This window comes from Penicillium nucicola (genome assembly GCF_028828085.1).
Source record: "Penicillium nucicola strain IBT 29836 chromosome Unknown utg000010l, whole genome shotgun sequence".
NCBI lineage: Eukaryota > Fungi > Ascomycota > Eurotiomycetes > Eurotiales > Aspergillaceae > Penicillium > Penicillium nucicola.
In genome coordinates, this window is record NW_026643134.1 from 1,124,252 (window position 1) to 1,150,064 (window position 25,813).

The 25,813-nt window shown below is 50.0% G+C and overlaps 11 protein-coding genes across 11 annotated transcripts; 6 read left to right on the forward strand and 5 right to left on the reverse strand.

Annotated features, from left to right (window-relative positions):
- Positions 1-431: 431 nt before the first annotated feature.
- N7511_008968 (CCCH zinc finger protein) lies at positions 432-2,370 on the reverse strand (the record flags this gene model as incomplete). Its single annotated transcript, XM_057131345.1, has 2 exons — positions 432-533; positions 622-2,370. 2 exons carry the CDS (start codon positions 2,368-2,370, stop codon positions 432-434), a joined length of 1,851 nt encoding a protein of 616 aa, XP_056979333.1.
- Positions 2,371-2,590: 220 nt separating this feature from the next.
- N7511_008969 (DNA-directed RNA polymerase III subunit RPC25) lies at positions 2,591-3,457 on the forward strand (the record flags this gene model as incomplete). Its single annotated transcript, XM_057131346.1, has 7 exons — positions 2,591-2,602; positions 2,647-2,745; positions 2,798-2,894; positions 2,940-3,026; positions 3,075-3,138; positions 3,188-3,365; positions 3,413-3,457. The coding sequence occupies 7 exons, from the start codon at positions 2,591-2,593 to the stop codon at positions 3,455-3,457; spliced, it is 582 nt and encodes a 193-aa protein (XP_056979334.1).
- A 654-nt stretch (positions 3,458-4,111) lies between these two features.
- N7511_008970 (cystathionine gamma-lyase CYS3) lies at positions 4,112-5,480 on the forward strand (the record flags this gene model as incomplete). The annotated part of the gene is made up of 4 exons (XM_057131347.1): positions 4,112-4,216; positions 4,267-4,352; positions 4,404-4,848; positions 4,905-5,480. 4 exons carry the CDS (start codon positions 4,112-4,114, stop codon positions 5,478-5,480), a joined length of 1,212 nt encoding a protein of 403 aa, XP_056979335.1.
- A 498-nt stretch (positions 5,481-5,978) lies between these two features.
- On the forward strand, positions 5,979-7,328 carry N7511_008971 (protein-histidine N-methyltransferase; the record flags this gene model as incomplete). The annotated part of the gene is made up of 3 exons (XM_057131348.1): positions 5,979-6,128; positions 6,327-6,620; positions 6,690-7,328. The coding sequence occupies 3 exons, from the start codon at positions 5,979-5,981 to the stop codon at positions 7,326-7,328; spliced, it is 1,083 nt and encodes a 360-aa protein (XP_056979336.1).
- Positions 7,329-7,538: 210 nt separating this feature from the next.
- Positions 7,539-8,201, reverse strand: N7511_008972 (putative NADH-ubiquinone oxidoreductase 178 kDa subunit; the record flags this gene model as incomplete). The annotated part of the gene is made up of 3 exons (XM_057131349.1): positions 7,539-7,686; positions 7,746-7,990; positions 8,097-8,201. 3 exons carry the CDS (start codon positions 8,199-8,201, stop codon positions 7,539-7,541), a joined length of 498 nt encoding a protein of 165 aa, XP_056979337.1.
- A 1,250-nt stretch (positions 8,202-9,451) lies between these two features.
- N7511_008973 (uncharacterized protein) lies at positions 9,452-13,278 on the forward strand (the record flags this gene model as incomplete). Its single annotated transcript, XM_057131350.1, has 2 exons — positions 9,452-12,099; positions 12,291-13,278. 2 exons carry the CDS (start codon positions 9,452-9,454, stop codon positions 13,276-13,278), a joined length of 3,636 nt encoding a protein of 1,211 aa, XP_056979338.1.
- Positions 13,279-14,573: 1,295 nt separating this feature from the next.
- On the reverse strand, positions 14,574-17,261 carry N7511_008974 (lysophospholipid acyltransferase family protein; the record flags this gene model as incomplete). The annotated part of the gene is made up of 6 exons (XM_057131351.1): positions 14,574-14,733; positions 14,789-15,045; positions 15,091-16,078; positions 16,131-16,386; positions 16,437-16,655; positions 16,715-17,261. The coding sequence occupies 6 exons, from the start codon at positions 17,259-17,261 to the stop codon at positions 14,574-14,576; spliced, it is 2,427 nt and encodes an 808-aa protein (XP_056979339.1).
- Positions 17,262-17,533: 272 nt separating this feature from the next.
- N7511_008975 (pantoate--beta-alanine ligase PAN6) lies at positions 17,534-18,715 on the forward strand (the record flags this gene model as incomplete). Its single annotated transcript, XM_057131352.1, has 2 exons — positions 17,534-17,570; positions 17,634-18,715. 2 exons carry the CDS (start codon positions 17,534-17,536, stop codon positions 18,713-18,715), a joined length of 1,119 nt encoding a protein of 372 aa, XP_056979340.1.
- A 434-nt stretch (positions 18,716-19,149) lies between these two features.
- On the forward strand, positions 19,150-21,405 carry dbp7 (putative ATP-dependent RNA helicase; the record flags this gene model as incomplete). Its single annotated transcript, XM_057131353.1, has 1 exon — positions 19,150-21,405. The coding sequence occupies one exon, from the start codon at positions 19,150-19,152 to the stop codon at positions 21,403-21,405; it is 2,256 nt and encodes a 751-aa protein (XP_056979341.1).
- Positions 21,406-21,477: 72 nt separating this feature from the next.
- On the reverse strand, positions 21,478-22,829 carry N7511_008977 (WD40 repeat domain-containing protein; the record flags this gene model as incomplete). The annotated part of the gene is made up of 2 exons (XM_057131354.1): positions 21,478-22,522; positions 22,579-22,829. The coding sequence occupies 2 exons, from the start codon at positions 22,827-22,829 to the stop codon at positions 21,478-21,480; spliced, it is 1,296 nt and encodes a 431-aa protein (XP_056979342.1).
- A 348-nt stretch (positions 22,830-23,177) lies between these two features.
- On the reverse strand, positions 23,178-25,354 carry N7511_008978 (Zn(II)2Cys6 transcription factor; the record flags this gene model as incomplete). Its single annotated transcript, XM_057131355.1, has 4 exons — positions 23,178-23,571; positions 23,630-23,794; positions 23,849-24,555; positions 24,605-25,354. The coding sequence occupies 4 exons, from the start codon at positions 25,352-25,354 to the stop codon at positions 23,178-23,180; spliced, it is 2,016 nt and encodes a 671-aa protein (XP_056979343.1).
- Positions 25,355-25,813: the final 459 nt, after the last annotated feature.

Sequence of the window (25,813 nt, forward strand, 5' to 3'; positions counted from 1 at the left end):
GGCAACACAGCTACTCTCGTGGGCGACCCACGAGCTTTTGCCTGTCTATGGCCAGTCTGTGGCCATTAACGGCTTCGATTTCCTCGCTTGGCAGGGAATCTCCTGCGTTGACTGGTGCAAGTCTCCACCGTCGGCCTACTTCGGCTACAATTCCTCTTTACTTCGCGCTAAAAGACGCCCCAAGATTTGGAAAGGTCCGTCCGAATTTCCGACATAGCACTAATTTTAGCTGAGCGCCCTGTCACTTTTATGATTGGGCGAATACGAGAACTGGAAAATCACAGACTTGGGGGCGAACAACCCCGGGAATCGCGGAGTTTGTGAACGGAATTGGACCTGCAGGGCCACGCGACTCATATTCGGCTAATCATACAACTTCCAAATTAGACCAATCCCCCCCGACTTCTCTCAGGTTCGGTCCTTGCGTATGTTCATTGCTGGGTATTGGGAGGCGCAAGCAGATGGTTTTGTCCAAGCCAGGAGATCACTTCCATAGCTCGGTGGTCTTCGTCGTGTTTTTGTTGGTCCAGAAGCTATACCCATGTTAGAACGGTTAAAACATTGCTATCAAATCCAGAACAGAAACAGTCCAGAAAAGAAAAAAAAAAAGTATATACTCACGGCTTGGTATAGTCCCTTGCGTCCTTTCTCTTTCTTCTCAGCCCTGGGTTTCGGCCCTCTTTCGGGTGTCTCATGAAGGAATTTGCATTGGTCGCCGCGGTTACATTGCCCGGTGCGCGCAAAGTACCGGCAAGTGGTTTTCTTCCCTTCACGGGGCGGCGGCGCCACTTTCTCGGGGCCAGTGCGACGTGAGCTTACCTGCTCGGGGGCTGAGTCGCTGTCGGATTCTGAATCCGAACCAGCTTCCGAACCACTCGAGGAGGTCCAGTCACTGCCTGAAATGTCCATATCCATGCCATCGCTGTCGCCGGCGCCAGCGCCATCTGGAGGATTTCCACTTTGGATGATTGGATCCGAAACTTCGGCATCCACTGGCGCGTGCGCCCGCGATGGAGACTCTGAAATTGTAGGCTCATTTGGAGGCTCATTTGGAGGCAACTCATCCGGCCCCGCTTGAATGTCCACTGAACCCTCCTGAGCCGCCGAACTCAAGCTCAGAGCCTCCTTTTGAAGCGCTTCAAACCGGACACGAGCTGCTTCAGCCTCAGCAATTGCTCTGGCGATCCGCTTTTGCTCTCGATCTAGATTGCGCTGGATCTTGTCAGCCCTACGCTGATTGTCCGCCTTATTAGCCGACTCGGTATTATTCTCGCTAGGCTTGCGATCGGCGTTTCGCTTTGCCTGCTGTTCATTGGACTTTTGTTGACGGGCAGCTTCACGGGTCGCCTTCGCCTCGTCCGCAACCTTTTGCTTTTCATCCACCCGAGCCTTGGTCGGAAATTTCTTCTTCCGCTCTGCAATCCAAGCGGCAATATCCGATGGCGTTTGTAGCGTAGCTGTCTGACCTCTGTAAGAAAATTGAATGGGTGCGGCGTCCGGTTCCCCTGGTGCTAGCTTGGATTCCTCGTCTACTTCCTCGTCGTCCTCACTGGATTCATGCTCCTCAGTCTTGGGGGTCAATCCCAGCTGGTTGTGCTTCCGCTTTCTCTTCTTCTGTTTGCGATTATTCCCATTCGCGTCTGCCGCTGGTGGTGGCTTCGACGGCAGAGGGTTGCCAAAACTGGGGACGGCGGGCGCTGCCGGGGTTCGAGGTGCGGTGTGTTTGCTGAATGCGGAGGAGTGATCACGCTTATGGGTCTGTTTTGGCTTGGGGCCGTTGTGTCCATTATGTCCGTTGTGTACGTGGGGAGGGCGTGGGCCTCGTGGCTGGGGTTGAGCTGGCATATACTGCGCAGCGCTCGGCACTTCAGCACCCCAGCCCATCATTGCTGGGTTAGTTGGAGCGCCGTGGGGAGGTGTTGGCAGACCGGTCATATATGTTGGAGTCGGAGGATAGGACTGAGGCATGTTCGGCGAGTTGTAGGGCAGTTGCTGGTAGGACCCTGGTGTCTGCGAATATTGTGGTGGATATGCGGGCTGGTTTTGAGGATTTTGGAAGCCTTGCGATTGCCCAGGATATGGTGGGGGAGGCATATATTGTGGTGCAGGAACAGACGGAGCTGGATAGGCGTAGTTGGATGGATAGTTGTAGCCCGGATTAGGATATGGTGGTCGTCCTCCTTCTTGATAATGTCCTCCCCGGCCTCGGTTTCCTTGTCCTTGTCCTCGGCCACGGCCTCGATGACCTCCCCGTCCCCAGTTCTGCCCATGTTGTTGTCCATGCCCATGCTGTCCCTGTGGGTAGGCAGGTTGGGCTGCCGCCGGTGGTGGCGGAGGAGGGGGTGGAAATGAAAACCCCTGAGCGCCCATGATGAAAGTCTGAAGACCTTCCAGAGGTCCCGGCGCAATCTGAAAATGCGCGTGGAAATAAAATAAAGTCGAGAGAAGTTGCGATGGAAGCTTTTGAAGGCGGTCACGTGGTTCCCCACTGAATGTCAAAAGCTTTTTGCTCAGAGTACAACGTCAAGGAAGATCTTCACCTGGATATCCACCTGAGCAGCGTTGATCCTGTGATCTTGGGGCCTTCATTATGTTCATCCTCGTGAGTCTAGCGCCTACAATTCAAACGGTGGCTAACGGCGGCAGACTACTATCTCGGACTTGATCCAGATATCACCTGAGGACTTCTCTAAATTCAGTGCTGTGGCTATCGAAGATAACATCAATGAGAAATATGCCAACAAGGTGTGTGCTCTTCTGCTGTCTCCATATACCGGCAGCTGCTCATGTTGACTAGGTAATCCAAAAAATCGGTCTCTGCATCAGCTTCTATGACCTCTTGGAGTCCTCCGATGGCCTGATTGGCCATGGGACTGGCCTGGTCAACGTGAATGGTGAGTAACGCTATACAGTCTTCAGATTGTCACTAACCAGGCTAGTCAAATTCCGGATGATCGTTTTCCGGCCCTTCAAAGGCGAGATTATGCTAGGCAAGATTGCCAGTGGCACAGAACACGGCATTAAGAGTATGTTCCAGTATTCACACCAGAAGCTCACGACTAATGTATGGATAGTTGGTCTGGAATTCTTCAACGATATCCTTATCCCACCCCAGATGCTTATGGAAAAGTCCCGATTGTGAGCATCTTCTCACTTGTGGAATGACAGCATACTGACCCTCTGATAGTGACTATGCAGAGCAAGTTTGGATCTGGGAAAACGAAGATGGCTCAGAGTTCTTCTTTGATGTGGGAGAAGTCGTCCGGTTCCGTATTGAATCAGAAGAGTGGCACGACCAGATCCCCAATGCGCCAGACCTTGGCGATGAAACTCCTACAGAGAGACGGCCTCCCTATTCCATTATTGTTGGTTTCCTTTTCTGCATGTCTATTGCTTTGCTGACCGCTTCTAGGGCTCGATGCAAATGGGTGGAACCGGGCCTATTACCTGGTGGTAAAGTTGCCGGATGTTATATAGACGGTGTGTCTATGGCGTTGAGCCATACAATTTCTTTAGTCAGATCAGATACCCATAATGCCATGAAGTTCAGTGTAAACCGTGTGCTTTGAAATCAAGACCAATGCGGAAGTCAAGTCGTGCAGCGGATGTCGCAAATCGTCCGGGGTAAAGGATACTGTACTTGTATGCAAACAGTACATAGCCCATGTCCTACCGAGTAAATATCACTAGTCTAACATAGAGAAGCATCTCACTTATACCCCGAGAACCCAAGAGGTGATACTGTGATACTGCGATATAGAGCTACTCTCCGACGGTCCGACTCTCTCCGACTCTCCGACCGTTCGGCGTAAAACCCCATTCTCCGACCAAATAGCGGCGACCGGTGGAGCTCCGAGTCAGCCGTTGTCCAGTCGCAGTAGCGCGATCGATCTTGTCTTCAAGTAAGAGAATCCATGTTTTCGTGGTTTTTCAGTTAATTTTTCAGGGACGATTTCTGTTCTGTTCGAAACTTTCAAAGCGAAGCTCGTCATCTTCGCCCTTGATTAGCAATCAACGCATCCGGAGACTATCATCCACGGATTACTACAAAAGACTTTCTGACCCGCCACCTTTGTCCTTTACGTTTCTCTCAATTGCAATCACATTCACAATGGGCTCCATGGATAACGGACACTCGACTAACCGCCAATTCGGCACTCTCGCGGTGCACGCTGGTGCGCCTCACGACCCTGTCACTGGCGCTGTCATTGCCCCCGTAAGTCCATCGATACAGCCTCACAAAGAAAGTGTACTGATCAGTCCCAGATCTCTCTGTCGACCACCTATGCTCAGACTAGTGTTGGTAACCCCGTTGGTGCCTACGAGTACACTCGCAGTTCCAACCCCAACCGGTAAGTTTTGCCAAGTTCCGAGGTCCAGCACACCGACTAATGCAGCAATAGTGACAACTTTGAGGAAGCCATTGCGGCCCTCGAGCACGCCAAGTATGCTCTTGCTTTCTCCTCGGGCTCCGCTACCACTGCGGTAGTCCTCCAGTCCCTGGCCGCTGGCTCGCACATCGTCTCTGTTTCTGATGTGTACGGTGGCACTCACCGGTACTTCACCAAGGTTGCCTCCGCGCAAGGTGTGGAGGTCTCTTTCTCGCCTTGCGTTGAGAAAGACGTCGAGCGTTTGATCCGCCCCGAGACTAAGCTTATCTGGATTGAGACCCCCTCCAACCCTACCCTTGGTCTGGTCGATATCCGATTCATCGCCGACATTGCCCACCAGCATGGTATCCTCGTTGTCGTTGACAACACCTTTATGAGTCCTTATGTCCAAAACCCCTTGGACCACGGAGCCGACATTGTCGTTCACTCCGTGACCAAGTACATCAACGGCCACTCGGTATGCAACTCCACCTGATTCCATTCATTGCTGTAACAAAACTAACCAAAATCCAGGATGTCTGCATGGGTGTTGCCGCATTCAGCTCAGAGAGCCTCAAGGAGCGCCTCGGCTTCCTTCAGAACGCCATCGGCGCCATCCCCTCACCATTCGACTGCTGGCTCGCCCACCGCGGTCTGAAGACCCTGCACCTGCGCGCCCGCGAGGCCTCCAAGAACGCCACCGTGGTCGCAAAGGCGCTTGAAGCCTCTCCCCACGTTATCTCCGTCAACTACCCGGGTATTGACTCCCACCCGCAGCGCAAGATCGCCGTTAAGCAGCACCGTGAAGGTATGGGTGGTGGCATGCTCAGCTTCCGCATCAAGGGCGGCCAGAAGGCTGCGCACCTTTTCTGCCAGTACACTCAGATCTTCACTCTCGCGGAGAGTCTTGGAGGTGTTGAGAGCTTGTGTGAGGTTCCCGCTGCCATGACCCACGCTGGTATCCCGAAGGAACAGCGTGAGAGTGCTGGCGTTTTCGACGACCTTGTTCGCATGAGCTGTGGTATTGAGGACTCTGCTGATTTGCACGCTGATGTGCTCAAGGCTTTGGACTTGGCTGTTGCTGCTGCCGAGAAGAATGGCAGCTCTTAATTTGTGGAGCTTTTGGCTTGCTTTTAAAAGAATCTAGACTTGCATGTAGACTTGCATTGGTACTGGTTACTTGGATATGAATAATGAGAATACATCCCCTTTTGCATTATATGACTGTCTGATTTCCCAGTACATCGTAGTCAAATGTACCATTTTATATGAACTATACGGATACATAATTGATACATTTGCTTCAGAGCTTTGTTATTCGTCACCAGAATTCATGATGGAATTGTTCAGGTTGCGGGCAGACAGGCTTAGTCATCACCTCACCCACTGCAATTTTTTGTATGGAAATCGAGTCACGACGCCGATATTACTTCCAATTCCTCGTGGATTGTTTCCTTTTATAACTCTCTTAAACTCAGAGTTTGCATTAAGCCAGGACCGTGTCTGGGTGTCCTGCTATCTTCAATATCTGAAGCTGCCCACAACAGCGAGTACAACCTTCTGCACAGTGTTCTCTGATATACAGAGACAGCATTTAATTGCACCAACATGGCCTTCAGCTTTGGGTTCTCGGGGGATGACATCGACATGGATGATTCAGAAATCAGAAATGATATCTGCCCTGTCTCCTCTCAACAGAATGTCGGCAACTCTCTTCCCGAGCTGGTGAAAGCGAGTAAACACGATATGAACGAATGGGTAAGTGGATAGTCCCTAGCTATGCCCGGTTTATGTACCATATAAACATGTATTCATACCTTGGGGTGTCAATTCATGTGAATGCAACCCTCAAACGGGTCCATACGAAGTCGCGAGATACCCCTCCAAGAGGATATGTCAAATGACATCTAGAGACGTCAAACGTCTTGAAAGAAACAAATTTAACAAAGACTCTAGCTCTCATCTCTCCCGTCTCAAATTTCATTCAACAAACTCAAAATCGGCAATGCACCCGTCGTCATTGCCCGTCGAGAAATCTTTGATATCCGCACGCAGCTCATGGCCGAAGACAGCGCGGGCCATGATAACGAAGAGCTAATTGCCGGCATAGAGAAAGGCGATATCAAGCCTAATTTCTATGAAGGTGGGTTCAAGACGTGGGAATGCGCGTTGGATCTGGCGAAGCTCTCCCTTGATGAGGATATTCTCAATGGTTCCTCCGATGAATTGCAAGATAGTCATATCATTGAGGTTGGTTTCTTTCATCCCCGAAAGACTTCAAGGCACAGATTACTGACTGGTGATATATACGGGCAATAGCTTGGCACAGGCACAGCAGTTCCATCATTGACACTGTTCGCCCGCATTCTCAATGGCACAGAAACCACAGACAAGAAGCACTTCACATTTGCAGATTACAACTCTGACGTTTTGCGCCTTGTCACATTGCCTAATCTTCTTCTGACATGGCAGAATAGCCGTTCCCAAACGGCTGTCTCGAGCACTTCTTCTACTGCTCCAGACCAGGAAGAGGAGCTAGACATCACACCAGAATTGATCGAAGAGTTCAAAACTGATCTTGTGAACCGTGGCATATCTGTTGATTTAATTTCCGGTGCTTGGTCTCCTGAGTTTGTCGATCTGGTCTTTGAGTCTGGCAATACTCCCCGCAGAACGTTGGTTCTTGCTAGTGAGACAATTTACTCGCCTGCTTCGTTGAGTGCATTCTCCGAGACTCTTTTGGCACTTTTGTGTCGGGCGAACACTGCTTCGACGAGGAGTCGTGCTCTTGTTGCGGCGAAGAAGGTTTACTTCGGTGTTGGTGGTGGCGTGGATGAGTTCCTTGCTGTGCTTGGTAATGTCTGTGGAAGTAAACTGGATGTTCAGCAGAAGTTGAATGTTCATTCCGAGGGAGTGGGGAGGGTTGTTCTGGAGGTTGTGCCGTCTACTACGACCTGAAGAGAGACAGTATAGCTCGTTCATAAAATCAAATACCCAAATTACATCACCATCATCATGTATCTGCCTCCGAGGTGTAGTTCAAATAAAAGAAAATCCAATTATCAAGTGCTGGATTGAACGTTAAGTCCCAACCTATATGTACATGTTTTTCCCTCCACACATGTCTATCACAGACAAGCAAACAAAAAACAGAGAAATATCTCCCATCTAATCATAGAGAGACTTGCCATCCTTCATCCGCACAACCCGAGCTTCCTCAATTTCCTGGTTCTTGCGCTCGTAGTGAGCAACAACGTGGCTGAGGTCGACCCGCGAACCGGCGGCAAGGTTGTACGGTGAGCCGGTGTTCATCATACTGCAAGAAAATGTCAGCGATAGCTCAAGAAAGCATCCCTCAATCCACCAGGTACATACTCAGGCTGCTTCAACTCATAAGCCTCACGGGGACCCTGACTCTGAAGCAAGTGGCGGTCCTCAGCAGCCTTCTCCATCATAGCAGTGTGAATAGCATTGCGCTGCTCAAAAGTCTCCTGCGAGGGAGTCCACTTCTCAATGAGGCCGGAGATCCAGGATGGGGCGCCGGATTCCTGGTTGGACTTGGAAACGCGGTAGAGGAGGTAGGCAGCGGCAATGGAGCCAGCGGTAACATAGAGACTGCGCTGTAGAGGGTGAATGCAATGGTTAGCGCTGTCTGTTTCTATGTCTGTGGCAATTGAGCCTCGCTCTCCAGGTTCGAGTCTGGTCGCGGTCGGTGGGGGAGCTTACGCCGAAGCCTTCGTTCACGGGCTCGTGGGCGGCGTGTGAGCCCCAGCGGCGCTGGGTGCGCAGCAGTTGCCGCGTCGTGGTTGCAGATCGTCTGGCAGCGAACATGTTGTGGAGGAGGACAATTGGTGGTGGTCGATGACCCTTTGGGAACCGATGATAGGGCGAGGTGGAAAGCGAAAGTCGACTGCACGTGACTTACTGTTTTGGGGCTAGGGCGAATCAGGTGCACTTTCATACTTCACTTCATCTTTCATTGGTTTTGTGAGAGATCATATGTTGGTGCTCGTCTTCATTTCCAGATAGTACATGTATACTCATATCTTGCATGGTGTGGAATCCTGGATCGGTTTCCACATCTCATGTCTATCTCAATTCTATGTTACTTCTTCATTCTCATAATCTTACTCTCATATTCTCATGCTGTGTCTCCTCCTTGTTCCAAAGCTGACTGTTAGAGAAACAATTCGGAATCCAACTGCAGTCGGACTTTCAAGTCCTAGTCAATCTGGTGTTCCGAGAATAATATTGTTTTGATCGGCATGGAAACTGGATGGACTCGGTGCTCGAAACCTCATCTGGTAATTGTGCTGTGTTGTCTGATCTACAGAATGCCTCATCTTCCTCCCAAGATATACTAATCGGGCGACATACAGGCATGTATCGCTCACTCATGCAAATCATATCTCGAATGAACATGTCCAACGATATTCGCTCACCCCCCACATCGCCTTACTGAATCTTAGCCCGAACCCACTTGATGCCCAATGTCATGGCGCACCCCAACTGGTTCTCGCTTCGGTTCAGAATGGAATTTTAGTGCGCTTAGGATCTTCTGCATATTTGAATATCGGAATATTGGAATATTCTGGTATTCCTGCGATTCTTTGTGCCCTTTCGTTTCTTTGCCCTTTGATTGCTGGGTACAAGGTTCGGTCCGCGCCTTTGTGCCAACGTTCGGGTGCTAATTTTTAAGTCTAGATATTTTTTTTTGTTTCTTGTCTATTTCTGTGCGTTGCAGCGTTCAAGAATAGAATTCTGGTTTCGCCTCATATCTGTTATTGTGGTTCATCCGTGTCCACGCTTTAGTTCCAAATCACTGCCCGATCAGCATCCGTTGCATCCCCCGGCCACTTGGCTTGCGCTATTAATTATTCCGGGGAATCTCACATCCTCTCCCAACTATAGACCTTTGGGCTATATCTTGAGGTATCGCCAGGGCTGGTTGCAAACGTACAGTCACCCCATGAAACATCTGACTATTGCTCATGCTCGATTTAGCCCTTTGATCCCATTGGTAACACGTCTCTCACGTCTCCCTTTTTCAAGGAATCTTGGGCACGCATCACTCATCCGCGATGGTCGCGAGTAAGAAGAATAAGGCCAAAGAAAAGGCCAAAGCCAATACGAAGAAGGTTAAGAAGGGACAGAGCCCTGATGTCGCAGAATCAACTACAAACACTCCAACTCCTGGCAGCCCTGAACTTCCGGCGCAGGAGACTGAACAAAGCCTTGAGCCCATTGTTGCCTATTCTCCTGAGATTAAGACACCTCTACCGGTGTCAGCGTACGAGGTTTTTGACGACGACGACGACGACGAGCCAGCTGACTCTGACCCTATCACAAGTCAACGATCCCCTGTCATTGAATCTGCTGCTCCAGTCGAGTCAGACCCTGTTCCAACTGAAGAGTCTCTTGTGACCGACCAGCAGAGACCAGCTACTCCAGACCCTGTCTCTAACCGTCAATCTCCTGTGACTGCGACTGTGCCGTTGGCTACCGACCCTGTCGCAGATCAACCTTCTCCTCAGGTCGAGGCTGACAAGACTGACGAGAGTGTGCTGCCCTCAGACGAAACAGTGTTTTCCCAGCCTATCGTCCACAACACAGAGCCCAATGACCAAGAGCCCTTGGATGATCCAAGTAAGCAAGAAGTTGAGGCATCTGAGCCACTAGTATCAGCAGCGCCAGCTGGTCCATTCACTCCCGTTGCGGCCAGTGTTCCATTGCCATCGCCGTCTTTAACAGAAGCACGGTTTATGTCAAGTCCCTCCCAGGATAACTACTTATATCAACCTGCACCATCCGCGTATTCCCCCTACGCTGCACCAATTCCATACTCTTCGCCCGTTCCATACGCTTCTTCAATCCCATACCCTTCCCCGGTACCATACAACCCTCAAGCGGGCTACGGTTCACCGGCGCAATACGTTTCCCAAGTACCCTACACTGCCTCCCCCGTGCCTTATCGATCTCCTGTACCCTATCTTGGGTCTCCTTACACCGGGTCTGCATACGCTGGCTCTGCATACGCTGGATCTGTATACGCCGGCTCCGCATACGCTGGTTCTGCATACGCTGCTTCCCCATACGCCGGAACTCCGTACGCCGGATCACCAGCAGCGTACGCCTCTCCGGTGCCCTACACTGCTTCACCTGTACCTAAAGTCAGCAGTCCCCTTGCACGTTCTCACTACCCCTATAAATCACCCAACATGTCTCCAACCGCAACACCACCTCCCCCATCTGCACCGGTGGCTCCTCCCGCCCCCGCTTCTGCAGCTGGATCTGCCGCCCCAAGCCGCTCGGCTTCTGTCAATTCACCTGTGATGAGCTCTGCTGGAGCCATTCCTCCATATGGACAATACTCTCCTCACTATGCTCATGACCCCCACTACATGCAGCGAAGCTATAGCATTCCAGACCCATCTTACGCGGCCTCATACCAGGCCCTCCAGAATCTGTCAATGGCTGGCCACCCTGGTGAGAATGGAGCCTTGTCTCCACCAGACAGCGATAGTGAGAATATTGAGCTTCTTCAACGAATCCAGTCTGCCATTCCAGACATCAACCGCCTTCTGCATGGTTTCCGTAATACCCATAGCAAGTTGTCAAACCGAGAGGCGGAGATGAAACAGATTGGAAATCAGCACGAGCAGGCGTTGATGCACAAGGAGTACTACATTGAAGCCTTACAGTCTCAAATGAAGAAGACTGCAAACGAAAGCGCCGAAGATACTTCCAGGCTCAAGAACACAGTCAATGAGCTACGATTGGAACTCGGAAATCTGCAAGAGAAGCAGAGAGACCTCGAGGATGGCTTGGCTGTTCACCAGAAGTCCAACGAGGAACTTACCCAAGCTAAGGTCCAGCTCGAGGGACAAATCGAGCAGTTGAACGCCAACATTGCAGAGGCGAAAGAGACCCACGATAAAGAGCTGGAGGTTCAGAAAGAAGAAAAAGAAAAGGCCCTTGTATCACAAAAGCAGGAGCTTACCGAGCTCTTCGAAGAAATCAAGAGCGAGGATGAGAAGACCGCAGCGGAGAATCTTGAGACCCGTGAGCGAGAGCTTTGCAACGAGCTTGAAGCCGCCAAGGGCGAATGGGAGAAGGAGAAATCAAACATGCAAGAGTCTTTTGAAGCCCAGCGCACCGAGCTGGAAGCGACCAAGACTGAACTTTCGTCCAAGATTGCGGACTTGGAGTCCAAGGAGACCGAATTGGAAAGCCAACTGAGTGCACTCGCATCGACACGTGAAGAATTGGCAGCCAAACTAGCCGAACTCGAAGTTTCACGAAAGGAAATTGAAGAATTGCACCAAAAACACGCCACAGATTCTGATGGACTTCGCGAAGGCCATGCAGGTGAATTGGAAGATCTCAAAAAATCCCACGACGACCAGGTCGCCGCAGCTGCCAAGGAACTCGATAAGAAGATTGCTGTGCTTGAAACCCTCTTCCAGGAGAAGGAGCAGCTTTGGACCGAGCAGCGTACCGCCCTTGAGAAGCAACTTGCTGAGAAGAATGGCGAGCTCTCCAGTGCCGAGCGAGAGAAGGAGAGAATGGAAGGAGATGGTATCATCAAGGAGCAGCACCTTCAGCGTGCCGTGAGTGAGATGAAATCGACCATCGATCATTTAGACCGAGACTGCGACAGGCTCAGGAAGACACTCCTCAGTCTTGGAGAGGCCACCGATCTTAAGAGCACCAAAGGCGATCAATTCTTGTGAGTGAGCCTTGAAAACCCATACTTTTCTTTCGGTATCTTTTGATTCTGTTTTACGTCGCTCTTTTTACATTTCTTTTGTTTGAACTGCATCTTGCATCAGCGCAACGGCGAACGAACATACATTCTCTTATAGATTTCATGTTGATAACGATAAATGGACACGATCTAATAAACATCTTCACCTCTAGTTTGGACTGTTTCAACGAACTCTCGCAACTTATCTACAACCTATCCAAAGAACACTTCGCCTACCTCCCAATCGACCCACCAAAAGACATTCTCTCCAAGATTCCCTCCGAAATTCCACCGTTCCTCGATAACACCCCAGCCTCGCGCGAGCTACGCTGCGCCTACATCCAGCACGTAGTATCCAAAACCATAACCTACAGAGTCTTCCAACCCTTCCTCTTCACCCTGGGCCGCCGCTACGACAAAGCAGACACCTTCTTCCAAATGCTATCAATGGACATCCGCCGTAAATCCGTCCGCCGCGAAGCATTCTGGCGTCAACAAACCCTCAAAGCAGCCTACACAACCTCGGACGCCAAACAATCCATCAACGTTGCCGCAGCAGTCATAGTCGACGAAATCATCGACCACATCAAACACTTCGCGGACCCCAAACACCTGGACTCCCTCGTCACAGGCGTCCGCAAAATCGTCAAACTAGCCGCCGAAACATGGCGCCACGCCCGCGTCGAACGTGAACTCGTCCTAGCAACCTTCCCCGCCCCAGACGCAGACACCATCCCCAACGAAGGATGGTTCGAATACGGAGCAAACTGCGAGCATACCCATCCGCAGGGTGGTGAACCAACACGCCATATTGTGCTGCGCACATTCCCGCGTATTGTGCGCGAGGCTGCCCATGAGGATTTTGCTAATGACCAGGAGCGTGCTAGCTCTTGCATTTACTCGGAGGGTGTGGTGCTGTATTCGGATTCGCCGGTTATTATGGCGCGGTTGCAGGAGTTTGCGAAGAAGAAGACCACCGACACTGTTGTCTCTGATGATAGCATGACTGTTCATCCCAAGACGCCTAGGCCCTCCAGGGAGGATCTAGTTGCTGCTGCTATGGAGAAGTTGACGCCGGTTGCTAGTTCGCAGCCTCGTGTTGCGACTATTCGATCAGCTCCTACAAGTCCTGGTCTGAAGGGGCAGGCTGTGAGAGGTTGATTTTGGGGATTCGAAATGATGGTGCTTTAGCATTTAGTTCTCTTGTTTGTTTTTGACCTCTTTTCCTTTTTTTTATATATTGGTACCCTTCTCTATCTTGTGTTGTTGAATGTGTTGGTTACGATTGATATGCGTTTCAGCGGATTTGAACTCAATGTCTCTTTTTTTCTTTTGTGTGATGTCCTATACTCCTGTTTCAAAAATTCATTCTTGTTTGACTTGCCACAGCTTGAGGTTCTCAGCGTAAATATCACAGGGTCATTAATACGGTGAGTTGAGTTCGTGGATAACTCGCATGAGGGGCGAAAGTGGTAACTGGAGTTAACCTCATAAAATTAAACTTGGCCTAGACCTCAACAATAATAAAAAAGTATCAAGCGTGTCTTCATGCGGAAACTTGGCCCCATAGCGCGATACCCAGTAGACCAGATCGGTTGTACCGTCATCTCTAACAACAGCACACACAGAACCTCTTAACTCTTCCAATCCAGAACATGTCATTAAATATGTTCTCTGTGAAGGACTTCACCTCCTAGAGTATAACAACATCTAAAAGAAGGTTAGTTAAATTCCATATTATACTCGAGTTTTACTCAAAAAAGACATTAAAAGACCGGTTAAGAGTAGCCAAAAGGAGTAGCTAAATGAATAGCTAAAAGAATAGCCAAAAATAATGTTTACTCAAAGAAAACGCTTATCGCTGACCTAAATCGTAGTCTAGCTATAAGAGAAAACGCTAATTTACAAAGAAATTTGATACTAGAGCACCTTTTCTAGAAAAGAGTTCTTTGAATCACCTAGACTAGACTATACAAATGTTTCCCTACGCTGGATCCTTTTAGCGGAGATCAAAACTCTTCGTACTAGAATCGCTCTTCGAGAGTGGAATGGGCTCTATGTACAGCCACCGAGAGTATTTGACGGTTGCATATAGCGGACATAGAAAGACCGTACGCTTTAACGTTAACATGTCGTCAATCTTAGGCTTATATCACTGCTGTCGGGTTCCGTCTTGTTAATTCATAACTCAAATTTATGGTTGCTTGGCAGAAGTATGGCGAAGCAGGAGTAGTTAAGTCTGAAATGACTTAACGTTGTATTGAAATACAACGTACAAGTTACCAGCGCAAAGGCAAATTATTTACAAAATGCATATATGGAAAATTGACGCCAAGCATGAAAGCAGGGTATAAACAGAACAAGGCAAGGCATCTTCCGAGTGAATGCAAATAAGCAGAAGGGAAATAAGTGCTAGTTAGCAGCCTGTACATGGTGCATGAGCGGGTATCAAAGGATTAGAGCTTGGCGTCTGTGGCAATTGCCTTGCGGCGCATTTGGCGCGAGGAAACATCGGCTGGAGCCGGTGCGGCAGCACTCAAGAATAGTTGACGTCCGACAAGATCGGACATGGTCAGAACGCGAGAGGAAACTGTTGCACCGTCCCGGCGATTTTTTCTAGGCAAAGTTAGTGACTGTCTCGCAAGGAGGTAACGTTTAGGAGGAGATTTACCCTTCACGACGAGACTGAGCAATTAGTTCAGTGAAATCCCATAATCGCCCACCGTCCATGACTTTGCCGGTGTTGGGATCCCGGTGTGGAGCCCATTCCGGTGCGAGTCTTAGAGACGGACCGGTCCGTGATTCTTTGTTCTTCGAAACGAGAATGATGCCTTCCTCTTCGAATCGTTGATAGGAGTTCTTCAGAGTCTCCTTGTTGACAGCTTCAAAGTAAGAAAGATCTCCTTGGTGATATAATGTTTTTCCAAGCTGTAATCGTTAGAATAAACTCTTTTGGCAAAGGACACAACTTACAATCTGTGCACTGTCCTGTGCCTTCTTCGAATCAATCCAGATCTCTTTGGGGCTATCCAGAGGCGGTGTCAATCCAAGGAGTGACACTGCACCCAGCCAAGAGGCCTCAATGAAAGGCCAGATCAGGAAACAGTAGAAGTCATAGTTCTCACGACCGCAGAGTCGTTCAGCCTCACTCAGCTCCAGATAGAGCGGAGTACTCGAATCATCTCGGGTGATCTTGATTACATCGTCCTTCTCCAAATCACGCAATGTCTTGTCAAAGTTGGCAGCGAGACCCTCAGGCGGGAAAATAAATTCGCCACGGAAAAGCTGCGAAAGGAACGAGACTTGGGTTTTCAAAGCCTCGTAAGTGATTCTCTGATTAGCAGGCCCACCGCCTTGCTTGATTTTCGTGTACATTGCCACAGAGACCAGCGCCTCGGCGATAAAGAGATGGATAAGCATGTTGCGATAGAAGGACAGCTGAAAGCGATCTACCGCATAATAGGTGGGTTCGACCAGTCCAGAGATTACACCGACAAGTTTGGGACCCAGAACATCCAGAGCGCGATCGACGACCATAGCTGTCGGGGACCGATAGAAATGAGCAACCCTGCCACCTTTGGCCCGGACCCGCTCGCAAAGCCAGTCCAGTCTCCGTACCAATTCGCCTTTTCCGACGCCACGGCCGCGTAAAGTTAATAGGACAGTTCCTACCAAAGCGGTTGGCATCATGACGGAGACATCGTTAATCTCAGATAAAACCCGATAGCCAAAGGTTCGAAGGATACGGCCACGGTCCGCGTAGCTGAGTGTGTTATTGATGTTAGTGCTAGGCAAGTCAAGGCGCGTAAGCTGTTGACCAATGAATTCTCTAAGACTCCAAGGCTCATGGAACCGGACATCGACTCGGCCAAGCTTAAGAGACAAGACAGAGGATGAGGAGAGCAGATCGGCCAAGTTTTCCTTCGCCTTTGGTTGGCCGAGCAGCTCACTAATGTATGACCTAGAACTATTGTCAGCGATATTGAGTCCAATTTATCAGTGGGCCAACATACTCCGTCTCAATGACCTTGTCGTATTGTGTACTGACAGGACAAATGATCGTATCTTCGACTCGACCTGACAGTAAGCTGTCCATGATGAAACTTAAAATTCCAAACTTGGGTGAAAGCAGCTTTCCAGTTCTAGAACGACCACCTTCAATAAAGCACTCAAAGTTGAATCCTTGTTGAAGAAGAGTATCGATGTAAGCCTGCACAACAGTATTGTACAATGGATCATTTCCAAAGCTTCGACGGATCCACATAGCGCCTATAAGAGTCAGCAAAGGCCTACAGTCAAGATCACTACACTGAACTGACCGGCATGTTGTAAGAAAGGACCGAGTAGAGGAATATTCAGATTGTCCCCTGCGACCACAACTGGCAAAGCAATTCCAAGGCGGTAACATATAAGTTGCAATGAAACATAGTCCACATGCGACTTGTGGCAGGGCAGAAATACAATTGATTGTTTCTTCTTTGCGGCAGCATCGGCCACCGATCTTAAACGCAACACCTCCTCACTGGACACATGAATGCCTATAGATTTGACTTAGTATTCCATCGACAGGTCATTAGACACAACGCAAGTAACTCACCCTGATGGTAAGCGCGCGTCAGCAGTTGGGTGCACATGTAATAAGCACCCCGAATGAACTTCTTGCTTTCCATCTTGCAGATCATGTCGTCCATCATCGTATCCACGACTTCTCGCAGATTCCCTTCGAGCTCAGTTCGCCGGCGGGCACGTTTGTCGTCGAGTGTGGCACCATCCTTGATTGCCAGCAATCCTTCCTTCTCCTCTACCGTAAGCCGACGGTTCGCTAGCTCGGTAACCTTGTTCTGTAGCAGCGGACTGCCCAAAATCGATGTCTTCATCTTTTCGGAGAATCCAGAATAGAAGATCGGTTGGCCGATAGCATCGTCATATGCACGCCACCCTGTTCCAGACATGTACAGACTCACTTCACGGAGGAAATCGAAGGGATTCTCACGGAATCGCGCCATGTGGCGCACCAGATTGCGCTCGGTGATTTGATCATCTTGAGTTTCAGGACCTCCCGTGAATCCTGAGGGATGAATGGTTAACTGGCTCTTGGTGATCTCCAAGTCGGGCGCCGAATGGTCATCGGCTTTAGGGGGCATCTTGTACGGGGTAACGGGGTATAACGCGGGGGAGAGGTGGGGGTCAAATCATCGAAATGCCAACTCCATTGAGAAACAGAGAAAGGAGAGAAGCAGAAGAGAAGCAGAAGTGAATGTCATTAAAAAGCGGAGATCTGGTGGAGGCCATAGCTAAGCTTCCCCCGGATGTCTCATTCCCATGCCGAGGCAGGTCACGTGTATGCCAATTGCCTCATGGGCCATCTTCATGGGCCATTCTCGATTGCAGCGCAGAGAACGCCCTTCCCTCCAAGATGTCTCGGCTGGTCAATGGCGTGAGATCCTTCTCATGTATGTGTCTGATAGCTTAATTGCTAGCTCCATATAAGCTTACCTTCTTTCTCCCGCCACTAGCGACAGCTTCATCTCTCCTTGCCGATGCAACTGCAGCTTCGCAGACTGTCCGCCAACCATCTTCATTTCAAGTATTCCGCGATGTCCCCTCAATCCGTGGCCTGCGACGCCAGTTGCTCAAAAAGGACCGCACCGTGGGCTTCGTTCCCACCATGGGCGCTCTTCACGAGGGCCACCTCTCATTGATTCGGCAAGCGGCGCGCGAAAACACCGACATTTTTGTGAGCATCTATGTCAATCCCACACAATTTGGAGTGACGGAAGACTTGTCAAGTTACCCCCGTACCTGGGATACCGACGTGGAGAAATTGGAGAAACTGAATGAGGAACTGGAACGTCTGGGAGAAAACAGTGCTAGCGCGGGACGTATCACAGCAATCTTCGCCCCGACATCCAAGGTGGTCTATCCCGGCCTGCCTCCTTCGTCCGAGATCGATGGACATGGCTCGTTTGTTACGATTACTCCGCTCTCCACAAAATTGGAGGGTGGCTCTCGTCCAGTGTTCTTCCGCGGCGTCGCAACTGTCTGCATGAAGCTTTTCAACATCACAACTCCCGACCGTGTCTATTTCGGCCAGAAGGATGTGCAACAGACAGTGGTCATCAAGCGGATGGTGGAAGATTTCCACGTCGGAACTGAGGTGCGCATTATCGAAACCACCCGTGAATCTGATGGACTGGCATTAAGCTCACGGAATGTGTATCTGGGAGACCGGAGACGCTCTGTGGGACTCACTGTCTACAAGTCTCTCAAGGCTGCAGAAGATGCCTATATGGCCGGCAAGACTAGCCGTGCGGATATCCTGGGCGCCGCGAACAGTGTGGCAGATTCTGTTCTCTCCCAGCAGCAAGGTCTCTCAACATCCGAGAGAGCACTCTATGAGGTTGATTACATTTCTCTTGCGGATCCCGATAGCCTCGACGAGCTAGACATTGTCGACCCAGCGAAGGGAGCCGTGTTGAGCACTGCATTCAAAATGGCACCTTTGGAAGAATCCAAGCCCAATGAGGACTGCGGATTGGGCGATGGCAAGGTTCCAGTGCGCTTGATCGACAACATCATTCTGCATCCCCGTGCTTGATCCATATTGAACCTCTACTCATTATGTAGCATAGCGCAGGCAGGCCCTCCCTAACATAGACTCATAAAAGAGCAGGCCTTACCTTACATAGAACCAACGAAGCTCGCACGACGCTTCGAGTGGGATATCTATTAACTTCTAAGACCTATTAACTCCCATGACCGTGTACTGCTATGGTTAAAATTGTTTTATATGATAGCCAGGTATGACGCCTTTAAGAATGGCCTAGTAATGCGCTACATACGAATAAAATAAAGTGCATGAATCCAGTCTTGAAGCCTTGCAGCAACAGAGTATAGAAAGTAGGGCAGATCCTGAGGCGGAGAAAATTTGCTGGAGCCGCGAAAGGCTTGGCGTGGAAAAAAAGTCTCAGCGTCAACCGCCGTAACCAAACCCTCCAACTTCCCCCATTTCCAAGGGAACTATCTTTCAAAATGGCTGACGATGGAATGCTTATGAACTTCAGCATTGCTGACACTGTCATCCAGCCCGAGGCAAAGTTCAAAGGTGGAACATGGCGAGACAGATTGGTAGCCAAGAAGCGTTCGGCGCATCGAGGCTCGGAGAAGGACCCCAAAGACGCAGCTGCACGCAATGCAGCATCCAAGAACCCTAATCAAATTCAACTCGGTCCACGGCCTGCAAAGCGCCAAAGAACCGAAGACTCTTCTCATTCATCTCATCGCCCCGGCGGCGATCGACGCCAGACCCCGCGAGACCCCCGTCATTTTGTTTCTTCGCTTTTCACTAGCAACCCCGAACCGCGAAATGCTGAGGAACCAAAGACAGAGGGCGAGGTGGAAGAAGCGAAGCCGACCAATGCCCCGATGATCGACGGATTAGATACTTTCACAAACCTGGGATTGTCGCCCAATCTTGCGGCGCATTTGCTCACAAAGCTGGAGCTCAAGGCGCCGACGGCTATTCAAAGTAGTTCTATTGGGCAATTGCTGAAGGAAGAAAGCGACGCATTTATCCAAGCCGAGACAGGTTCCGGTAAGACACTGGCTTATCTGCTCCCGCTCGTGCAACGAATTATGGATCTCTCAAAGGCCACGAAAGAACATAATGACAACCAAGTCCACCGTGACAGTGGTTTGTTTGCCATCATATTGGCACCCACTCGTGAATTGTGCAAGCAGATCTCTGTCGTGTTGGAGAACATTCTCCGCTGCGCAAACTGGCTCGTTTGCGGTACCGTCATTGGTGGAGAAAAGAAGAAGTCGGAAAAGGCTCGCTTAAGGAAAGGATTGAACATCCTCGTTGCGACTCCCGGTCGTTTGGCTGATCATCTCGACAACACAGAAGCTCTGGACGTCAGCAACGTGCGTTGGTTGGTGCTGGATGAGGGTGATCGCTTGATGGACATGGGTTTCGAGGAGGAATTACAGGGAATTGTGAAAAAGCTCGATGCCAGACAACGACCGAGTCGTGTTCCTGGTGTGCCTACGCGCCGAACTACGATCTTGTGTTCGGCTACATTGAAGATGAATGTGCAGAAGCTCGGAGAAATCAGTTTGAAGGATGCGGTACACATCAAGGCCGACCCGACAGATGAGGATGAGAATGCGCCGAAGGAGGATGAGGACTCATTCCGCGTTCCGGCCCAATTAAAACAGTCATACGCGATTGTTGCACCTAAGCTACGTCTTGTCGCCTTAACAGCCTACTTGAAGAGGACATTTATCCGGAAGGGATCAGTCATGAAGGCAATCGTTTTTATGTCTTGCGCTGACTCCGTTGACTTCCACTTCGAGCTATTTTCACGAAACCAAGACCGCGAACAACAAAAGAAAGATGAAGAGGAGGGAGATGAGGAAAAGCCCGACGAAAAAGAAGAATTATCACCCCACGGAACTATCGCCCCCGGAAGAGCGTTCTCCAACCCAGGAAACCCGGTTCTCCTGCATCGTTTGCACGGATCTCTCCCCCAGAATGTTCGAACTGCCACACTTGGATCTTTCTCCCGCAGCACTGAGGCCTGTGTCATGATCTGTACTGATGTGGCCGCTCGTGGTCTTGATCTTCCTAACGTGGACTTGGTCGTCGAATACGACCCCGCCTTCAGTTCAGATGACCACACTCATCGCATTGGTCGTACTGCCCGTGTCGGACGTGATGGTCGCGCCCTCATCTTCCTGCAGCCTGGATGCGAAGAGAACTATGTTGAAATTCTCAAGCGCGGCTACCGCGATGGCGGCAAAGCTCTCACTCGCACTGATGCGAATGAAATTCTTAAGCGCGGCTTCGGAAGCAACGACTCCAGAAAGAAGAACTGGGAGGAGAAGACTACCGATTGGCAAATGGATGTAGAGCGCTGGGCTCTCGAGAACCCGCAGTATCTTGAAATGGCCCGTCGCGCCTATCAATCTCATGTTCGCGCATATGCCACCCACATCGCTACTGAGCGGAGTATGTTCAACATCAAAGAACTCCATCTGGGTCATCTCGCAAAGAGTTTCGCTCTGCGTGACCGGCCAGGCAAGATCAACGTTCCTGGTCTGCGACCTGGACAGGAAGACACCAAGAAGGACTTCAAGGCGGCGCGCAACGGCGTCGCAGGTACCAAGAGGAAGGTTGGTGCCGACGACAAGGCTCCAGGTACGACGGATCTGGATGATGCAGCTCGCAAGATGAGAGCCAAGATGAGGGAGAATATGGCTGGAGCCAGCGAGTTCAACTTGGCTTGATCTGTTTCTGACATCTCATTTGTCTAAAAAAAAAGCATGGTCACATGGTTGTTTATAGCATTAGCATTTATCTCAGTAAATATCCCATAATGAAATCTTCCCGTCTTTGGAACCTGCCGCCAACCAATGAGTCTGCTGGACTTTTCGATTCCGTTGTTGCTGTACACTGGCGAGAGAGTACTCGCGCGCAAAGACTTCTGTTTCGCTCGTAGTTGGGGACTGCTGTGCGGCAGAATTGGCAGATGAAGGCGTTCCAATCCCACCAAATGCCACAGCATAGCATCCATCTTGATGCCATTTCAGCACAGCGAGCTCTTTCATTGTCTTCCCGGAGTACACTCGTACCCTACTGTCCCACCCAGCAGTAGCAAACACTTTCCCATCAGACCGAATGCGCAGGCCCTGCTGACCCGAGTGTCTGGTATTAACAACTTTCAGGGGCGATTCCTCCTTGTAGCCAGCAGTAGGGATATAGCCAGCAGAAGCGAGACTCGGAATGGGATGTTTGACAATCAAGGCATCAGCAGAGGAAGAAACAAAATGGGTATGACAGGCAGCGACATCAAGCGAAAGAACGGGCTGGGTATGGGGACGAGCAGCATAAAGCCTCTCCCATTTCAAAGGGTAGTTTCTGATATGCTCAATCTCAAAACTGGCCGCTTTTAACGCCCCGCGATGAGCGTATACCATCACCTGGCCATCCTCGTACGCCGAAACCACGAAGAGATCCCCAACTGGGGTCACGAAGATATTGACAGCCATCAGCATTCCAGTCTTTGTCGATGATTCAGATGGAATGGTGCTAATTCGGCGCTCGGATGGCAGGTGGAAGATATCGACACCGCCGGAGTCCAAGGCATTGGGAACTGCGAAAAGCGTATTTTTTGGCTTCTCCGAAGCTGGCGATGGAGAAACAGAAAGGCCATCGTCATTGGTGAATTTCATAGAAAACGCGCAGAAATTGAGCGCGTTCACGGGCATGGAGTGGAGCAGCCATGGCTGAGTCTTGCTTCCCTCCTCGATGGGATCAGCCATGTCGACTGGAAGCGTCTTGTCTAGGAATTCTTCATCTTCTAATCGGATCTTCCAGACGCAGAGCTTGTGGTCGCGGCCATGTCTGTTATAGATTGTTAATACGGACGAGGTGCTGGGTTGGAATAGTGGTCATCTCACGTGTAGATCTCGGTCACGCCTGAGTCAAAATTGAATCCTTTTAGTTCTAGCACGGCACCTGCGTGCGCTTTCCATACTGCTGTTGGGCGTTTGGTGACTAGGTCCCAGATCACGATCCAGCCGTTGGCGTCGCCGGATGCTAGGCGTAGGTTCTGGTTGAAGATGTGTAGTGCGTGTATTGGTGCGCCATGCCCACGCAAGATGTAGATCGGAGTGGCCGGAGACTGTGTCTGGGTTGTACTGCTTTCCATCTTGACTTTTTGGGTGTTGATGTTGATATCTATGAGCTGCTGCTTTGTGGCTACGGGAATTGCCTGTTCACACCGCCATCCATGTGTGCCAACCTGGAAAATTGGTAGATGCGATGGTTTGTTCATAGATCATCCTTTTATGACTAAATTGGGCTATTATACCAAGATATGGTTTTTTTTTTTTTCATTTAGCCACAGTTCGACTAACAGCTTCTTAGGTTGGGGCGTTGTCAATGTTGATATAGTCCACCAGGAATTACATCGGCATTAAGAGAAAATATATTCATATGCTGTGGACCACAGGGAGTAAAACGAGAGACGAGTCATTATTCATAAAGTGTAAGATCATCAGATCAGATAACCACCATAGTGATACTGGTCCAGTGCATGGTGATGGTGAGGTGGAACATAGTATCCCTGGTAGGGATGATTCTCCATCGAAAAGTCCCCAGTTGTGACGAGGGGGTTTTCAAGAGCAAAAGAAGAGCCCGAAGATTCCGCAATTGATAGTGATGGATCGAGCTCATAGTAGTGGTTGTGCATTTGGGCTGGAGTCACCGTATGCGGGTGAGCATCGACCCAGCTCCAAATCCGCCTTAGCTCATTCTTGACTGATTCAACGTTGGAACTTGACCTCTCAGCGATAGCATCGAAGATCCCTAGTACTTCTTCTTGGGCTGATCGTGTCTCTAGAAATTCCGCAGCAATTGCAAGACAGCGTAGTGAGAGATCTGTAAGGCTTCTAGTACAAGAGTTAGTCTGAATAAGATATGAATCTTAAAATGAGAAGTTGAACGAACATATGTTTAATACATGCGACAAGGCCGCATATTTCGTGCGCGTGAACTCTTTGCATATCACGCATATCTCCGTCGAATTGTGACTGGATAGGGTTTGACTTGGATAGCAAGATTCGGGTTGTATGAAAGAACAATCGAGCAACAATGGCAGATTTTTTAGTAATCCTGGGTTCAAAAATTAGCATACGGATTCGATTGATTCAAGGAGCGGGAACCTACAGAATCCCCGGAAACGCGGAGTTGGAGTCTGTCTGCCAGGGCTGCAGGTACCCAAGAGGTGCCATCGACCTAGGCGTCGATTTCTCCCAATTATCACACCAGCCGTTGTAAAGATCCCATTCCTGATATCGATCGTTGAGCTGAGTAGCCCCAGTTGAGTCGTTGCTCAACCTTTGGGAATGGAACGATGCCTGGAAAATCACAACTTTTGCACAAATATAGAAGATACGATGAAACCATAAATCATCGTTGTTCCCATTGGAGGCATGATAATGGTTGGTATCCATGTTGATCGCCCAACTGTTTGGATCCCAGGACAGGCTCCAGTTATGTCGTACGCAATTGAGTATCTCTGTACCAATACTGATTCGGAAACATGCTCCACCGAGGCCTGGAGTCTTCGAAGTCCAGCCACATTCTCGAATCAAAGCTCGCGAGCCGGCAATATGAGCTCTGCGATGCGAAGATGGCGGTGACATTGTTTCAAAGAAGCCAAGGACCAGAGCCACCACCGCACATAGAACGGAGTCACGGCTAGAATCATGAACTGAGTTTAACAGATCCTGGGTGGCCTCGTCGTAGAGTTGCATAGCCCTCTCATCGCCGCGAGAGGAATCTACGAGAGACAGATGTCTAGCACCACATGCTGAGAGTGCCCTGAGCAGCATGGGTTCATCGAGCGCGTAGCACGGAAGAATATGAGTGAACTAGACGTCATTAGAAAATCATCCACATGATTCTTCAAGGGAGACAAACATGGTTCATTTCATCCATCGCATCCATTCTGGGCCCAACATGTTCAACAAAAGCACAAAATAGAAGCATTTGCTCAGGATCCGTGATGAGGGAATGACTGCCCTCACCCTTTGCCAGCTTCCGCGCAAAGTTAGATATTCCATGCGGTAGGAGTTCATCTCCCGAGACCAGCTGAGGCTGTTGCCAGACATCGGTCCCAAAATTAGTATTACCTGTATGAGGAACGTCAAAGTCTAACGAATCAAACGATTGAGCCACAGATTGGAAAAGATTCGTCAAATCATCAGGTCCCATAGCCTCGAAGCTATGATGTAAAAGTCTTACCTCTTCAGCAGGACTTTCCGGCTGAACAGGTGGGTATCTTTCGAAACCGCCTACATATTCCGACGCGATCAGGCGGGAATCATCGCGAAACGTCACTTTCGCGCCATGAGGCCGAGCGACAATATGCGGAGGCGCCACATTTTGAATATCAATAAAGTTCAGACGAACACCACGGCGACAGACGCGGTTCGACTTGCGACAGTTATGACACCGTCCCAAGGCCTCGTCGCACTTCAAATGTCGTTGGCGACAAGTAAGACATCCGGTGCGCACTCTCTTCGCTTTGGTGTCTGCAATGCCTGTGGACTTCTTCCGGCGTGGACGGGGCGTACTTTGCGAGTCGCTCGCCTGACTTTTTGGAGTCGATATACTCGAGTCAGCTGTAGGCGATCGCACCTGTGCTTTTGTAACTGTCCGCAGATTCATTTTGGTGTAGTTGCGATGCGCGCGACTTTCGATCTGAGCTCTGGTCCCGACCTGTCTCTAGTCTCCGGCACCGACTGGGGTCCGACCCGAAACAGGATTTCCAAATACACAAACTGAGCTTGTAAAATTCACTCGACTGGCCATGTTCGATATTGGCGCTGGTTGGAGTCGCGTGTGGGGAACAATCGAGAGGAATGCGATCGTCGCAGCTTGCGATCCCAGGGCTTGGAATTCGAGGGCCAATAGGGAAGGATTTGGCAGATTGATCGGGGATCTTCGAATACTGTCTCCGAAACAAACCCCCAGAGCAAAAGTCTTACTAGCCGATGCCCGAAGATGTGTGTCGCGGGGAAGTGGATTTCCAGTCCGAAGAGAAAAAAAGGCCGGCCCGCTTTGCCAAGATCCTCGACTGTGTTGATGCTTGACTACTGTAAGGCCATGATATCCAGGTTGATATGC